Source organism: Mastacembelus armatus, chromosome 19, assembly GCF_900324485.2.
Source record: "Mastacembelus armatus chromosome 19, fMasArm1.2, whole genome shotgun sequence".
In the NCBI taxonomy this organism is placed as follows: domain Eukaryota; kingdom Metazoa; phylum Chordata; class Actinopteri; order Synbranchiformes; family Mastacembelidae; genus Mastacembelus; species Mastacembelus armatus.
This window is the reverse complement of record NC_046651.1, coordinates 43,542-57,458: the sequence shown is the minus strand read 5'-3', so window position 1 is coordinate 57,458 and position 13,917 is coordinate 43,542. Positions and strand designations below refer to the sequence as shown.

Genomic DNA, 13,917 nt, shown 5'->3' with positions numbered 1-13,917 from the left:
AAACCTCAGGATATGCTTAAAGGTGAAGCCAAGTGAACAGGGGTGTGTCTGATAGCTTCAGAGAGACAGCTGAGAAAAACACAGTGTTCTTCTGAAATATTGAGCAGCACAGACATCAGCGGGGAAACATTTCTTTTAGATGCCTGTCTCAGAAAGGAGGTCACTGGAGGTTTTTACTTTACACCTATTTACTTACACGTTTATATGTCTACTGTGTATATGTCAAAAATCAAATATTTATTTGCTTGTTCAGATTCAGCTAAGAGGAAATTAAATCTTTTTTTTTTTCTTCAAATGTCATTTCACAGGAGCTCTGTCTGCACTATATGAGGATTTAAATGTCGTTCACCCCTCTCTGCTGAGCTGTGTGGAGCCTCTGGAAAATCAGCAGGTTCGGGAGCTGCTGAGAAGACTTGGCGTTCATGAACTGGAACCTCAAGAGCTGTTAGAGCAGCACATCTACCCTTCAATACGGAACAACAAATGGAAGGTAACTTGCTGTATGTACTGGATCAGCTGGGTGTATGTATGTGTAAATTGAGATGAGTTTTCCAAAAATAATTTTAGGCTCATTTTACATTATACACTTTATGCTTTGAAAGTATTGGTCACTGTATTTAAATTGCTGTCTTTTTTCCCTTTAATTACCCGCTTTTTACTTCATCCTGCTTCATTCTCTTCTGATTTTATAATCAGTCGAAGCCCGAGGCGGTGGTGGTGAGTTACTTGGTTTTCATCAAGCAGCATTTGTCCTCCAGCCTGGATTTCTCAGACACTGCAGTGCCTGTCCTCACCAGCAGGGGTCTGCTGTGCCCAGGAGTGGACAGGGTGCACTTCTCTGAGGAGTATGGCAACATCAATCTGCCAAAGGAACTGCCTGGTATGTATACAAGGATACCACCTGCCCGTTCTTGGTACTCACACACAAACCTATGTGCTGTCTGTAACAAAAAAGCTGATGCTAGTGAACATGCATACATAGGGTACTATGTACTTCTCCAGCTATTATTAAGTGTCCATGTTGTCTTTAGAAAGCCAGCTAATATACCCTGAAAACAGTCACATAAGCTTGTCTATTAATCTCCCTAGTTGCCATCCCCCTTTTCTGCAGGGGGAATTTTAGACTGCAGCTGTGTGTGTGTGTGTGTTTCTTTTGTGAGGAAAGTGGTTTGTGAATATGTCAGAGTTTGCCTCATTGTTAAGGACAGAGAAAGCATGAAATACATGGGAACATTGAACAAAGCTTTGTGTGTGTGTGTGTGTGTGTGTGTGTGCGCGCGCGCGTGCATGTGTGCGCGTGTGTTATGTAAGTAGCAGTTGAGTGGACGAGTCGTGGTAAAATGATCAGAATACTTGGCCTGCACGTTGAACAAGAGAGGGGCTGATTTCACAAGCTAATGTTTTCCTAACTTTGTAACTTTCTACTCTTCAGCCCATTTCAAAACATCAAAGTACTTTTACATCAAAGAATAGATTGTCAGTGTATTTAAATATTACTACAGTAGTATTTAGTAACTATGGATGCTCTCATATTTTGTGCTTCTGATTACAAACTGAGGCATTTAATGTTGTAAATCTGCTAATAACTACTCTCAACCAATACATGGATTTTTAAAAATAATTCCATTGTGCATTGTTCAGTTCAAAAACATTAGAGATTGTAAAGCCAGTTCATAAAACTATTTCATGAAAATTCTGAAGAATATCCGGCAGAGTCACAGCCAAATGTTACATCTTCAAATGTCTTGTTTTACCTGATCAGCAATCCAAAACCCAAAGATATTCAATTCATTATCTTTATACTAGTCTTTCGTCTGGCTTGATCTTCTTTGCCTGTTCAGAGTTCTGCAGTTTTCCAGAGTCATGTTTCTTTTACAGTAATTATTGATCTTCCTCCTGAAAACACATATCGTGCTGCCTCTCTTGTTTTCCTCCTTCAGGATGTGATTGGATCTTGCTTAGTCCCTACTATGTGAAGACAGATGGGGATGTAGCAGGATGGAGAGAGCTGTTCACCAGACTGGGAGTGAGGCATGGTCTCATCATCCGGAAAGAGAGACGAACGCTTACTGCGCAAGAACTGGTGAGGAAGACCCCTTTGAACTGTTGGCTTGGCTACTTAGCAATCACAGGCAGCTCATGTTAAAGAGATGCAACGTAGAAAGAGACCCTACCAAGGTCATGACAGCCTGGCACGCACAGATATTAAAAGGCTATGGATTTGTTGTGTAAGGAGACAATATTTACTGGTTGCATGGACACAGACAGAGACCAGAATCTTTCTCTGCATTAGAAACTAGCTCTGACTCATCATGATGAATCAGGTAGTGATTAAAGGATAAAGATACTAATGATTATGAGTCACACCAGGACCAGAGAGATCAATAGCTGCTTTGAGGATGAGCAGAAAAAACAGGTGGCTGATGGGACGTGTTAGAGGCAGAGTTAAGGCTGCACAGGTCATACATTCTTGATGCCTGTTTTAGCCTGGGCTACAACTGCATGTAGTATGTGCATCTGTCATGATACCATCACTCTCTTCAGACCCCTAAGCAGCTGAGTAAGACTCTAAAAATGAATGTTAGTGATTCCCACAGTGAATGAAAAGGCTGTAAGAAGATGAATAGGTGGCAGTTTAGGGGAACTATGAGGTCAAGATGAGCTCCAGACCAAGAAAAATCTTGGAAACTGCTCGTAAGCTTGTCAGAAAGGCCAGCAGACTCAGGAGTGGTGGTGCACTATTCCTCTGTACAGTCATGCTTGCACAAAAAAGAACTTAGTCTGTAGAAGAAAACCTTATCTGCATCTTCACCATAAAATCCAATGAAAGAACTAAGCAACAGAACATCAGCCTGATGTGTTTTGTGGTCACGTGCTGTATAAAGCTGTGTATGAGAGACAACCCAGAAATATTGCAAAAGCAACCTTTTGCTAGAAAAGCCATTTTCAAGCTGCAACATCAGCCATGGTGCCAAAATCGGTTTATCACGTAAAACACTCAAACTGCTCCAAGTTCTCACTGTTACCCATTAATTAATTCACACAGTTATGTTATATCCTACCCAACTCAGTAGCAGCATGTACAGCGTTTAATCCCTTCTCTTTTCTATCTTTGTCCCCTACTCCTCCTCCAGGCGTCCAGTCCCTGGTCAGTTGAAAGTGCAATGTGGCACCTAAGCCCTGGGGAGGGCTGTATACTCGATGACTACCCCTGTGAGGAGTTTCATGCCCTGGCCACAGCCCAGTTATCTGGCTCTGACCTCCTGAAGCAGAGAATGGCTTTGCTAGAGCTGCTGCAGACCAACTGGGACACTGGGTAACACTTACATCTGTTGTCACAAACTCACTCACATATTTCTCCTCCTGTGTCATGTTCTGTCCAGTGAGTATGGCTCCACTTGAGAAGCAGGTGGGTTCACTGGTTGTTTGTTATGTTTTGTAAACATAATGGCTAGGTTAATGGCTTTGAGGTTAGTCAGGGTCAGGTAATAATTCCCATTTTTACTGGCACTATTAAGTGATTACTGGGCTAAAGTGGGGATATTGTTAGACACGTAAATGTTATTTTTCCCTGAGGGAAAAGCAGTGACACACCATCCTTTGTTTGGGTTTGATGTTGCCAGAGAGATCAGTCATAGGATTAATAATCTGGATTTAGCTGCTCTTAGCGTTCTAGCTCTTAGCATCTCATGAATTACTGATACAGATGTAATTGGAGGACACCAGTTCAGGCAAGGTCATTTCACCTCACAGACTCCTGCAAACCACAGGCTTCTTTATATTAGAGTTGGATTAATAATTGATTTTGAATGTTTTAGTTTTTATTGTATTTATTTTTTTTATTTATGTAGCACATTTAAAACAATATAAGTTGACCAGTGCATCAATATAAAAAGTTGTAAAAAGGGGAGAGAAAGTAAAAGTTAAGTACCAGAACTAAATGTCATACTAAACAATGATTTTTTTAATAGGGACTTAAAAGCTCTAAGATTATTAATCTAATTCAAAGAGGTAGAGAGTACTGTAAAATAAATAGAGGTGGCAAAGGCCAAACAAAGGGCATATGAGGATTTGTATGATAGGTTGGACACTAAGAAGGGAGAGGTGGATTGGTACAGGTTGGTGAGGCAGAGAGACATAGATGGGAAGGATGTGCAGCAGGTTAGGGTGATTAAGGACAGAGATGGAAATGTGTTGACAGGTGCCACAAGTGTGATGGAAAAATGGAAGGAATACTTTGAAGAGTTGATGAATGAGGAAAATGTTAGAGAGCACAGAATAGAAGAGGTGACTGTTGTGGAGCAGGAAGTAGCAAAGATCAGTGAGGATGAAGTGAGGAAGGCATTGAAGAGGATGAAGAGTGGAAAAGCAGTTGGTCCTGATGACATACCTGTGGAGGTGTGGAAGTGTTTAGGAGAGGTGGCAGTAGAGTTTTTGACTGGGCTACTTAACAAGATCTTGGAGAGTGAGAGGATGCCTGAGGAATGGAGGACAAGTGTACTGGTGCCCATTTTTAAGAACAAGGGAGACGTGCAGAGTTGTGGAAACTACAGAGAAACAAAGCTGATGAGTCACACAATGAAGTTATGGGAAAGAGTAGTGGAGGCTAGGCTGAGGTCAGAAGTGAGCATTTGTGAGCAGCAGTATGTTTCATGCCACAGATGCAATATTTGCTTTGAGAATGCTGATGGAGAAGTACAGAGAAGGCCAGAAGGAAAGGCATTGTGTCTTTGTAGATTTGGAAAAAGCGTATGACAGGGTGCCGAGAGAGGAGCTGTGGTTTTGTATGAGGAAGTCTGGAGTGACAGAGAAGTATGTTCGAGTGGTGCAGGACATGTATGAGAGCTGTAAGACAGTGGTGAGGTAGGGGTGACAGAGGAGTTCAAGGTGGAGGTGGGACTGCACCAAGGATCAGCTTTGAGCCCCTTCTTGTTTGCTGTGGTGATGGACCGGCTGACAGATGAGGTTAGACAGGAATCTCCCTGGACCATGATGTCTGCAGATGACATTGTCATCTGTAATGAGAGCAGGGAGCAGGTGGAGGAAAATCTAGAGAGGTGGAGGTTTGCTCTGGAAAGGAGAGGAATGAAAGTTAACCGCAGTAAAACAGAGTACGTGTTTAAATGAGAGGGACTCAAGTAGAACGATGAGGTTACAGGGAGTAGAGGTGAAGAAGGTGGGGGATTTTAAGTACCTAGGGTCAACAGTCTAGAGAAACGGAGAGTGTGGAAAAGGAGTGAAGAGACGTGTGCAAGCAGGTTGGAACGGGTGGAGGAAAGTGTCAGGTGTGATGTGTGACAAAAGAGTGTCAGCAAGAATGAAAGGAAAGGTGGACAAGACAGTGGTGAGACCAGCAATGTTGTCTGGTTTAGAGACAGTGGCACTGAGAAAAAGACAGGAGGCAGAGCTGGAGGTAGCAGAGCTGAAGATGTTGAGGTTCTCTCTCGGAGTGACGAGGATGGATAGGATCAGGAATGAGGACATCAGAGGGACAGCTCATGTTAGATGTTTTGGAGAAAAAGCCAGGGAAGCCAGATTGAGATGGTTTGGACATGTTCAGAGGAGGGACAGTGAATACATTGGTAAAAGGATGCTGAGGTTAGAGCTGCCAGGAAGGAGGCCTAGAGGAAGACCAAAGAGGAGGTTCTTGGATGTAGTGAAGGAGGACATGAGGATAGTTGGTGTGGGTGAGGAGGATACAGAGGATAGGGTTAAATGAAGGCAGACCACTGAATGGAGCAGCCGAAAGGAAAAGAAGAAGAAGAAGAAAGAGTACTGTAAAATCCTGTTCTCCACATCTCGTACTAGTCCTAGGCACTTCTTAAAGCTATTGATTATAAGTCCTCAAAAGTCTGCCAATTCAGAAACCTCAGAACAGTGTGAATATGTGCATACTGAGTGGAGGTTAAAACCCGAGCTGCAGGTTTTTGGACAGTAGTCGAGATATGTCAAAGGCATGAATAATTTTCTTGAGATCAGGTTGAGAGAGAAATAGCTTAGCCTTAGCAAATGCAGGCGTCGCTGGAAGAAACATGACTTAACCACTGATTTAATTTGCTTGATATTTCATCTAACTTGCCAAAGCATGACAATAGGTTTTAAGTGCATCAGTTCATGTTGTGCTTTTCACAATGTTCAAAATATCTTTTTTCTGAGAAGAAAAGCTTAATGACCATTTAAACTGTCTTATAGTGTAACAAATAAATCCATCCATGCATAATGTTTAAACATACTCTCAATCAGAGGGTAGTGTGACAGCTAGAGTCTACTGCATCATGCATGGACGCAATTTTTCTGTCTGTTGTGAATATTATTTTGATTATTTCATTATTTCATTTATTTCGAGCATGAATATCAAAAATCCCTCATCACACTTCCGTTCACCATCAACCATATTCCATGTTCGAAAAGAAACTGGATGAAGAAAGTCTTATGTTAACCGTTCTCTTTCAAAACAAAAAATCAAACCATTATACAAAAATATATACATACATCACCTCCCCAACGTTGTGCCTAAACAGAAAGCCTCCTATAATAATAGACAATCAAACATTACATACTGATTTAATATTTTCCAATAATTTTATAATTTTATACTTTTTTTTAAACTACTGAATACTTCTTTTTAATTCAGTATTTAAGGAATTCCCCATTTTAACCCCACAAACTGAACCACACACCGATTTTACTATTGTCCTAGCATATTGATGCTTAAAATGAAATTTAATTCTTTAATCTTCATCGGTTATATTAAATACAAATCATTTTTTAATATTTTCTTCTAATAATCCATTCTTTCACTTAAGCAAAACTAACAAAATCACTCACTAATTTCTCAAAATTTCAATGAACCTGACTTTATAAATAATTCATTTGTATGTTAAAGTATTTTAGAAAATCTTGGTTGTAAAGACACTGGTCTATAATTTGTGAAGTTACTTTTTTTTCTGCTTTAAATATTGGTACAACCTTTACTATTTCCCTTTTATATGAATTATTGAAAATATAAGTCAAAGGTTCAAGTATAGAGTCAATTGTTTTCTTTACTACTGTCATATCTAATCTGTTTTATCTTTCATTTTTGCAACAACTGATCTTATTTCATTTTCACTCACTCAAAAACATAGACTGTAGAACTTTACATCTTCTATTACAGTGATCATTTAGATCAGCTTTGTTCCTCTTGTAAATAAGAATTTCTCAGTGCATCATCCATGAATCTTAACCATAAGGCCTCTGAAGTTATGCAGTAGTATATTACGCCTTGGCAAGAGAAGGTTAGAAAGGATTGTAAAATCTTTAACCACTATTGCCTACAACTTTTCTCATTCTTCCAGGCACCACTACTCTCAGTACCTCACAGCCCAGTTGATTGATAGTGATGGACGACCAATGAAAGCCACCAAATCCTCTTTCTATCACTTCCTGTGTCGTCTTGAATGGGTGCCATCCTACCGTCTGCTGGAAGGAGAACAGCCAGAGAGAAAGTACCTCTGTCCAAACTCGGTCTACCTGAACTCACCTGAGGTCTTTAGCCTCCTGGGGACTCATGTTGATTATGTGGACATTGACCCTAGCGAGTTCAGCAAAGCTCTAGGTAAAGATGAGCCTACTATAGTGAACATTTATGATTAGTCGTTATCCTATAAGTGCTGCAGAGTTATTTTGAATAAGAACATTGGCCCACTGTCTTACCCCTCCTTTAGGAATGAGACAAACTATCTCAGTGGAAGTTCTGATTAACTACCTGAAGCAGTGGTGTGTCAAGCCAGAAGCAGATAACCAGGAGAAGAGCCTACCTGAGGATGAGTCAGAGGGTGCCAATTTCACTTCCACAGTTCAGCACATTCACATGATCTACACTTATCTTCACACGCACTGTCCACAGAACAGCCTAAAGGAGCTGTTCCAACACACCCCTGCTGTATTTATAGAGTACAACAGGTATGTCAACTGTATCAACATACTTTTCGAGGTTAATATCAAACTTTAAACACTTCAGGTCATTAGTAAGATTTTTCTTCCTCAGGCGTAATGAGAATTGGTGTTCAGGACGTTTCTACCACCTCAAGGAGGTGTGCTGGAGTGACCCGACAGCAATGTTCCAGCGCTACAGACAGCTGACTCACGACAGCCCCATGCAGGAGCCCAAAGTCCTGGCTCCCTTCTACAGCCCGCTGGACGGCATGAGAGATTTCTTCACCCGAGTAAGCTGCTCTATTACCCAGAACAGCCATTGTGTCTGTTACTGTTAGCTCAAAATGTTTGTTGACTCATGGTTTATTAGACTCATTAAGTTGTTTGACTTTTCATTGACCCATGTCCCCTTAGTTACTCTTGCTGCGCCTGTAAACCTTTATGCTCTTGCAATGAACATGTGTTTGTAATGATAATGGTGGCATTAGCACTCAGCCAACTTTAGATATTTTTGAAACATGCGCTTAATTCCATTGAAGTAGACTTAAGCACTCTTCTAATTTCTGTTCAGGAATTGTTATTTTTCTTAATAAAAATGACAACTTCTGTCAATTATCTGTATCTGGCTAACAAAGCTAATATTAGCTCTGTGAGTTGGTTTCCAGCTGATTTGTTAAAATGGGAACCCTGTCAGAAAGGGTCTTAAATACACACATGGTGGCCAAGTAATACATTGCTAAAAGACCAAGACTAAGGCTGCATGTGTCAGAATCCTGACCACATGATGATCCATGCAGAAGATATGGGGGTAGAGAAACAGCATTGTTCTTATATTTGTACTCGTATTAATAGTATGTTAAGATAAAATGTAAGATCAGTTTGAATATACATAATCCTGTCTGGCTGCTTAGCTTTTACTTACTATTTTCAAATAGCATAATCATGTTTCAGGTTATGTGAAAAAAGGCTTGTGGGAATAGGTCAAACTTGAATGTTTGGTGAATGTAATTGTTGGTTCTAATCAAACATCTACACAGAGACTTTCTTTTCTTTGTTCTAGGTTGAGCTCGTGACTTTTAGGAGACGCACACTCTGTGCTGTCCCCGGCTGCAGCCACGAGCCCGCTCAGAACACTTTAATTTATATCTGGAGGTGGTTACATGACTTCCAGGCACCGTCTCACTTTACACAATAGGGGAGAGTTGAAACATAGGTTAACTTCAAAGTTCATACAGAGTTCACATCCATATCTTTACATGTCTTGGTGATTTGCACAGAAAAACAGAGAACATCCTTGACTGTGATATGCCTGGTTGCACCCTTTACATAAATCTGTCTGCAAAATGACAATTCTCATAACACAGTTAGCAATTTACAATGCCCTTATTCTAACAGTAATGCTGTCTAACACGTGTTGCTGCATTTGTAAACGTCCACAAAGAGCTGAACAGACCCTCTGATGTTAACTTAAAGTTTGATCCTGAATTGGAGTGCACAGAGGTAATGCAGTCCTCATGGACGGCACTTCTCTAACATCCAGCCCAGTTTGTATTTAATATGCTCTGCCTTCTCTGAAACTACAGTTTGATTATTTCTGTTGTTTGTAATCTAGTTAGCTTAACATGCTAATGTTTGCTGCTTATGTTAGACCAGATGAACAAGTTTTAAAAAGACACCTGACTGTTTGCTGCCATTGTCAAATATACCGTGCATGTGTCTGTTGTTTTATATCTTATGTATAGCTGCTGAATGTGGAGCCCAATCCCAATATGAAACAGTACATCGGTTTGTTGGAGCTGATCTGTTCATCATGTCCCATACCAACAACTGAAGTGCTACAGGATGTCTCAGTGCTCTATGCCAGACTTGGTAAGAATGTTCAGATTGCCACTCTTTTGTTCCATAGAGTTTCTTGCATTTAGTGACTCACACATTTCCTTTCTCTTTATGTCCCATCTGTCTGTATCTCAATTGTTACTTGTTACTTCCTCCATCTGGTTCCTGACTTTAGGCAAGGCAAGTTTATTTGTATAGCACAATTCATACAGAGTAATTCAAAGTGCTTTACAGAAATAAAAGTTAAAAGTACATATGCAAAAATCAAAATAAGAACCAGCAAATAGTAGAAAATTAACCTGAAATAAAATTAAAGGAGAATGAGTGCAGATAAAACACTTTAGATAGCACACTTTGTTGTCATATGCCATGCTAAAAAGAAAAGTTTTTAGCTTGGACTTTGGACACAACATTGCCAGAGATGAGGCTTGTCTAACATCATCAGGAAGACTGTCCCAGATTTTAGCTGCATAAAACTGAAACACTGCTTCTCCATGTTTAGTCCTGACTCTGGGAACGAGCAGAAGGCCTGTCCCTGATGTTCTCAGAGTTCGAGATGGTTCATAATGCACCAACATGTCAGAGATGTACTGTGGTGCTGAGCCATGAAGAGACTTATACACAAGCAGGGCTGTTTTAAAGTCTATTCTCTGAGCGACAGGAAGCCAGTGAGATGTGAGATCTGAGAACAGGAGTAATGTGGTTGTACTTCCTGGTTCTAGTCAGGACCTGGGTAGCAGCATTCTGAATGTACTGCAGATGCCTTACAGCTTGTTTTGAGAGCCCCATGAGCAGGCCGTTACAGTAATCTAACCTGCTAGAGATAAATGCATGGATGAGTCTCTCCAAGTCTGGTTTTGACTCGATCACTTTGATTCTGGCAATGTTTTTGAGATGATAGAATGCTGGCGATGTTATTGATTTAATGTGGCTATTAAAATTCAAGTTTGAATCCATGATTACCCCTAGATTTCTAACCTGATTTTTGGATTTTAGAGAAAGAAACTCAAGGTAACTGCTGACACTTTCTCTTTGTTTCTGTAGCCCAAAGATGATTATTTCAGTCTTGTCACTGTTTATTTGGGGAAAGTTGTTTTGCATCCACACGGTGATCTGTTCAATGCAGTGACACAGTGAATCGACTGGTCCATATTCACCTGCTGTGAGTGAAATGTAAAGCTGAGCGTCATCTTCATAGTTATGGTGGGACACATTATTGCTGCATATTAAATGGCCTAAAGGAAACATGTAAAGATTAAACAAAGGGGGTCCCAAGATGGACCCCTGGGGGACCCAACATGTCAACGCCATTTGGTCGGAGACACAGTTACCAATTTCAGTGAAGTACTTCCTGTCTTTAAGATGGGACTTAAACCATTTAAGAGCAGTACCAGAGATGCCTATCCAGTCCTCTAACTTTTGTAACAGGATCACATGGTCCACTATGTCAAACTCAGCACTCAGATCTAACAGTGCTAAGACAGAGACTCTGCCAGTGTTCAGACAAATGTCATTTGTCACCCTGATGAGTGCAGTCTCAGTGCTGTGATGGGGCCTAAAACCTGACTGAAAATCATCAAAGCAGTTGTTTAGCATGAGAAAGTCTGTAAGTTGTTGGTATAACAACAGTTTTTTCAAGGATTTTGCCTAAAAACGGCAGGTTTTGATATGGGCCGGTAGTTGTTCAGCTATAGTATAATAGAATATCTTTGTTTTCAACAGCTCAAAAGTGTAAAATTCAAGCATCTGGAGACCATGAAGGCATTCCTCAGTCCACACTTGATCCTGCTTACTGCTCTAGCTTAAAAGGTAAGTAAAGCACACATATTCATGTTGCACAGCCCACCATTCATTACCTCAACAATCAGTGGATCTATCTGACTTCCTGTTATCCCGACTCTGGCAAAGGATTTGATGCAATTGAGCATCGTCTACCAACTCTCTGGAGGGCAAATGCTTTAAAATCATCCAGGAAGAATTTGTTTAAACATTTACAATTCAGAGTGAATTTTTCTCTCTCTCTTATTCTTCATTTGGTGATTATAATCAGTTTGATTTGTAGCATTTGATTAAGTGGTGCTGAAATTTTTAATGAAGTTTGAGTGAAAACATACACAGACACCAGCAACTCTGTTAAAGTAGGGCAGTGAGGAAAAGTAAAGACAAAATGTCTATAACTTACTGTTACTGTCTCTTTTCTCTGGGTTCAGGTATGGTGTCTGATAAGAGGGTCTTCCCCACTAAGGATAACAACTGGGTGAGTTTGGCCCATAAACCCATGATCGCTGACAACAAGGAGCTAGAGAAGATCTTCAAACCTCACAAGCAGGTGTGTCTGCTCAACCTGCCGCCAGCAGAAAAGAAGACAGTTCCCCGTAGCAAGACTTGGCAGTCAGGTATGCTGCTGCTATATTTTTTTCTATGCATAGACCGACACAGACCGATTAATAAACAGAACGTGAAACAATACAGTAACACTGACAGAATATAGCAATGTTCCACATCAAATCAAACAGTAGAGCCTGGGCTACAAGACTATATAAATCTTTTTTACATGCTCCAAGCAGAACAACAATGATAACTAAATGAATTATTAAATATTAAAGTCCATACACCACCACTGTGTCAACCCACTCACCACAATTCCAGGTCTACTGCTACTGTACTTTATGCAATACACATAATATGCAAATGAAAGCAGAGACTCCACAGATCCTGAAGATGTGCGTAAAAACACGGTGTGACAAATCTAGTATGTATGTAAGTATGTAAGTAGAGCCAGTAGAAGCATACTAACGATTCAAACGAGGTGTCAATCACTTAAATTGGTCAAGCCGTTGTGGAGATACAGCCAATGACATATGCAGAAGGTGTGATAAAAATGCATTGACGTTTAGGGAGGAAAAAAGCTGAATTTTTGGGTGGCAGATTCGAAACTTTCCACTTAATTATTGTTTTTGAAAGTATTGAATACCATTACTGATATATAAATAAAATACATAGGTTTAAACATGATAAAATACAAATAGCACACATGGTGTGTAACTGTGCAATCATGCCATTTTTTTTTTTTAATCCTCGCCTGGACTTTAATGTACTAAAACCTGTCTAATTTTGTTCTGCTTCAGTTTATCAGATTAACCTAGTGCATAGATAATGTTAACATGTTTTATTATGATTTCATAAAGATTTAGGGCTATTAGCATTATTCTAAAGAGATATTTATTGTAAAACTGTTTTTTTAGGCGAGGCTGAATTTTTTAAATTTTTGCTGTGTGCCATCTTCATTTACTCTTCACCAGTAACACATATACTGATATTTACACATCTGAACAAATCTCAAGTGTTCCCTTCAATATGACACCAAAAGTATTCAAATAGAACTTGTTGCAGAGATATACTCATTTCATTACGGGTATTAAATTTTCGAGCAGAGTTCTCAAAATAGGCCTAGTGGCCAAAAGGTTAACACTATAACCCTTTTAAATAAACCCTTTTGTGCTCAAACCTAGATATTGCTATTGTTGTTTAATTGCCTGCCAGGTCATAAAGTCCCAGGAGAGCGAGCCAACACTGTATCCAACTTCAAGGAGGAGGACCGCTCTTTGTTTCTGGAGATCTGTGGTGTCCGTCAGCTGTCCCACTGTGTCAAGACTGAGCTTCAGACTGAGAGCCTGAGGCCCTGTCCATCCATGCAGGCCATGGTGCGCTCAGTAATCCTCTACATCCAGAGGTTCCTCTACCACCACGATGAGCTGGCTGATGTCTACTCAGACCTGATTGACAACAATATCAGGGAGAAAATCAAGCGGCTTTCCTTTGTACAGGTCAGATGATCAAATGTAGTTGCTTTGGAATCATAGTTTGGAACCTGAATGTTTTTTTTCTTATTTGGATGTAATGTAATCTTTAGACTTGGGCCTGACTAAGGGAGAATCTCTGACCATGATCACACACACCTCAAGAAAAAATGCATCATTTAGCTCTTTTCAACACCAGCAACTTTATTTTACCTGCTTACCTTTCTGTTCCCTGTCACTGTCAGGCCAGACTTATGAAGATGAAAGCCCAGGGCAAATTTGTACTGAACCTGTCATTCACTTTGAACATAGTGTGTAATTAGCAGCTGATTTACTTAGACAGGAGCTCATTATGCAGTCAGTG

At 40.2% G+C, this 13,917-nt stretch overlaps 1 protein-coding gene across 5 annotated transcripts in view; it reads left to right on the top strand.

Annotated features, from left to right (window-relative positions):
* The window catches only part of LOC113135066 (protein NO VEIN), a 43,899-nt gene that overhangs the window by 23,016 nt on the left and 6,966 nt on the right, over positions 1-13,917 (top strand). For all 5 annotated transcript variants that reach the window (XM_026314687.1, XM_026314686.1, XM_026314688.1 and 2 more), the window contains 11 exons: positions 309-490; positions 697-880; positions 1,941-2,083; positions 3,135-3,316; positions 7,338-7,597; positions 7,707-7,944; positions 8,030-8,207; positions 9,660-9,786; positions 11,476-11,562; positions 11,964-12,149; positions 13,297-13,580. In XM_026314687.1, coding sequence (XP_026170472.1) covers positions 309-490; positions 697-880; positions 1,941-2,083; positions 3,135-3,316; positions 7,338-7,597; positions 7,707-7,944; positions 8,030-8,207; positions 9,660-9,786; positions 11,476-11,562; positions 11,964-12,149; positions 13,297-13,580 — 2,051 coding nt within the window. The remainder of the gene's footprint in view (positions 1-308; positions 491-696; positions 881-1,940; positions 2,084-3,134; positions 3,317-7,337; positions 7,598-7,706; positions 7,945-8,029; positions 8,208-9,659; positions 9,787-11,475; positions 11,563-11,963; positions 12,150-13,296; positions 13,581-13,917) is intronic.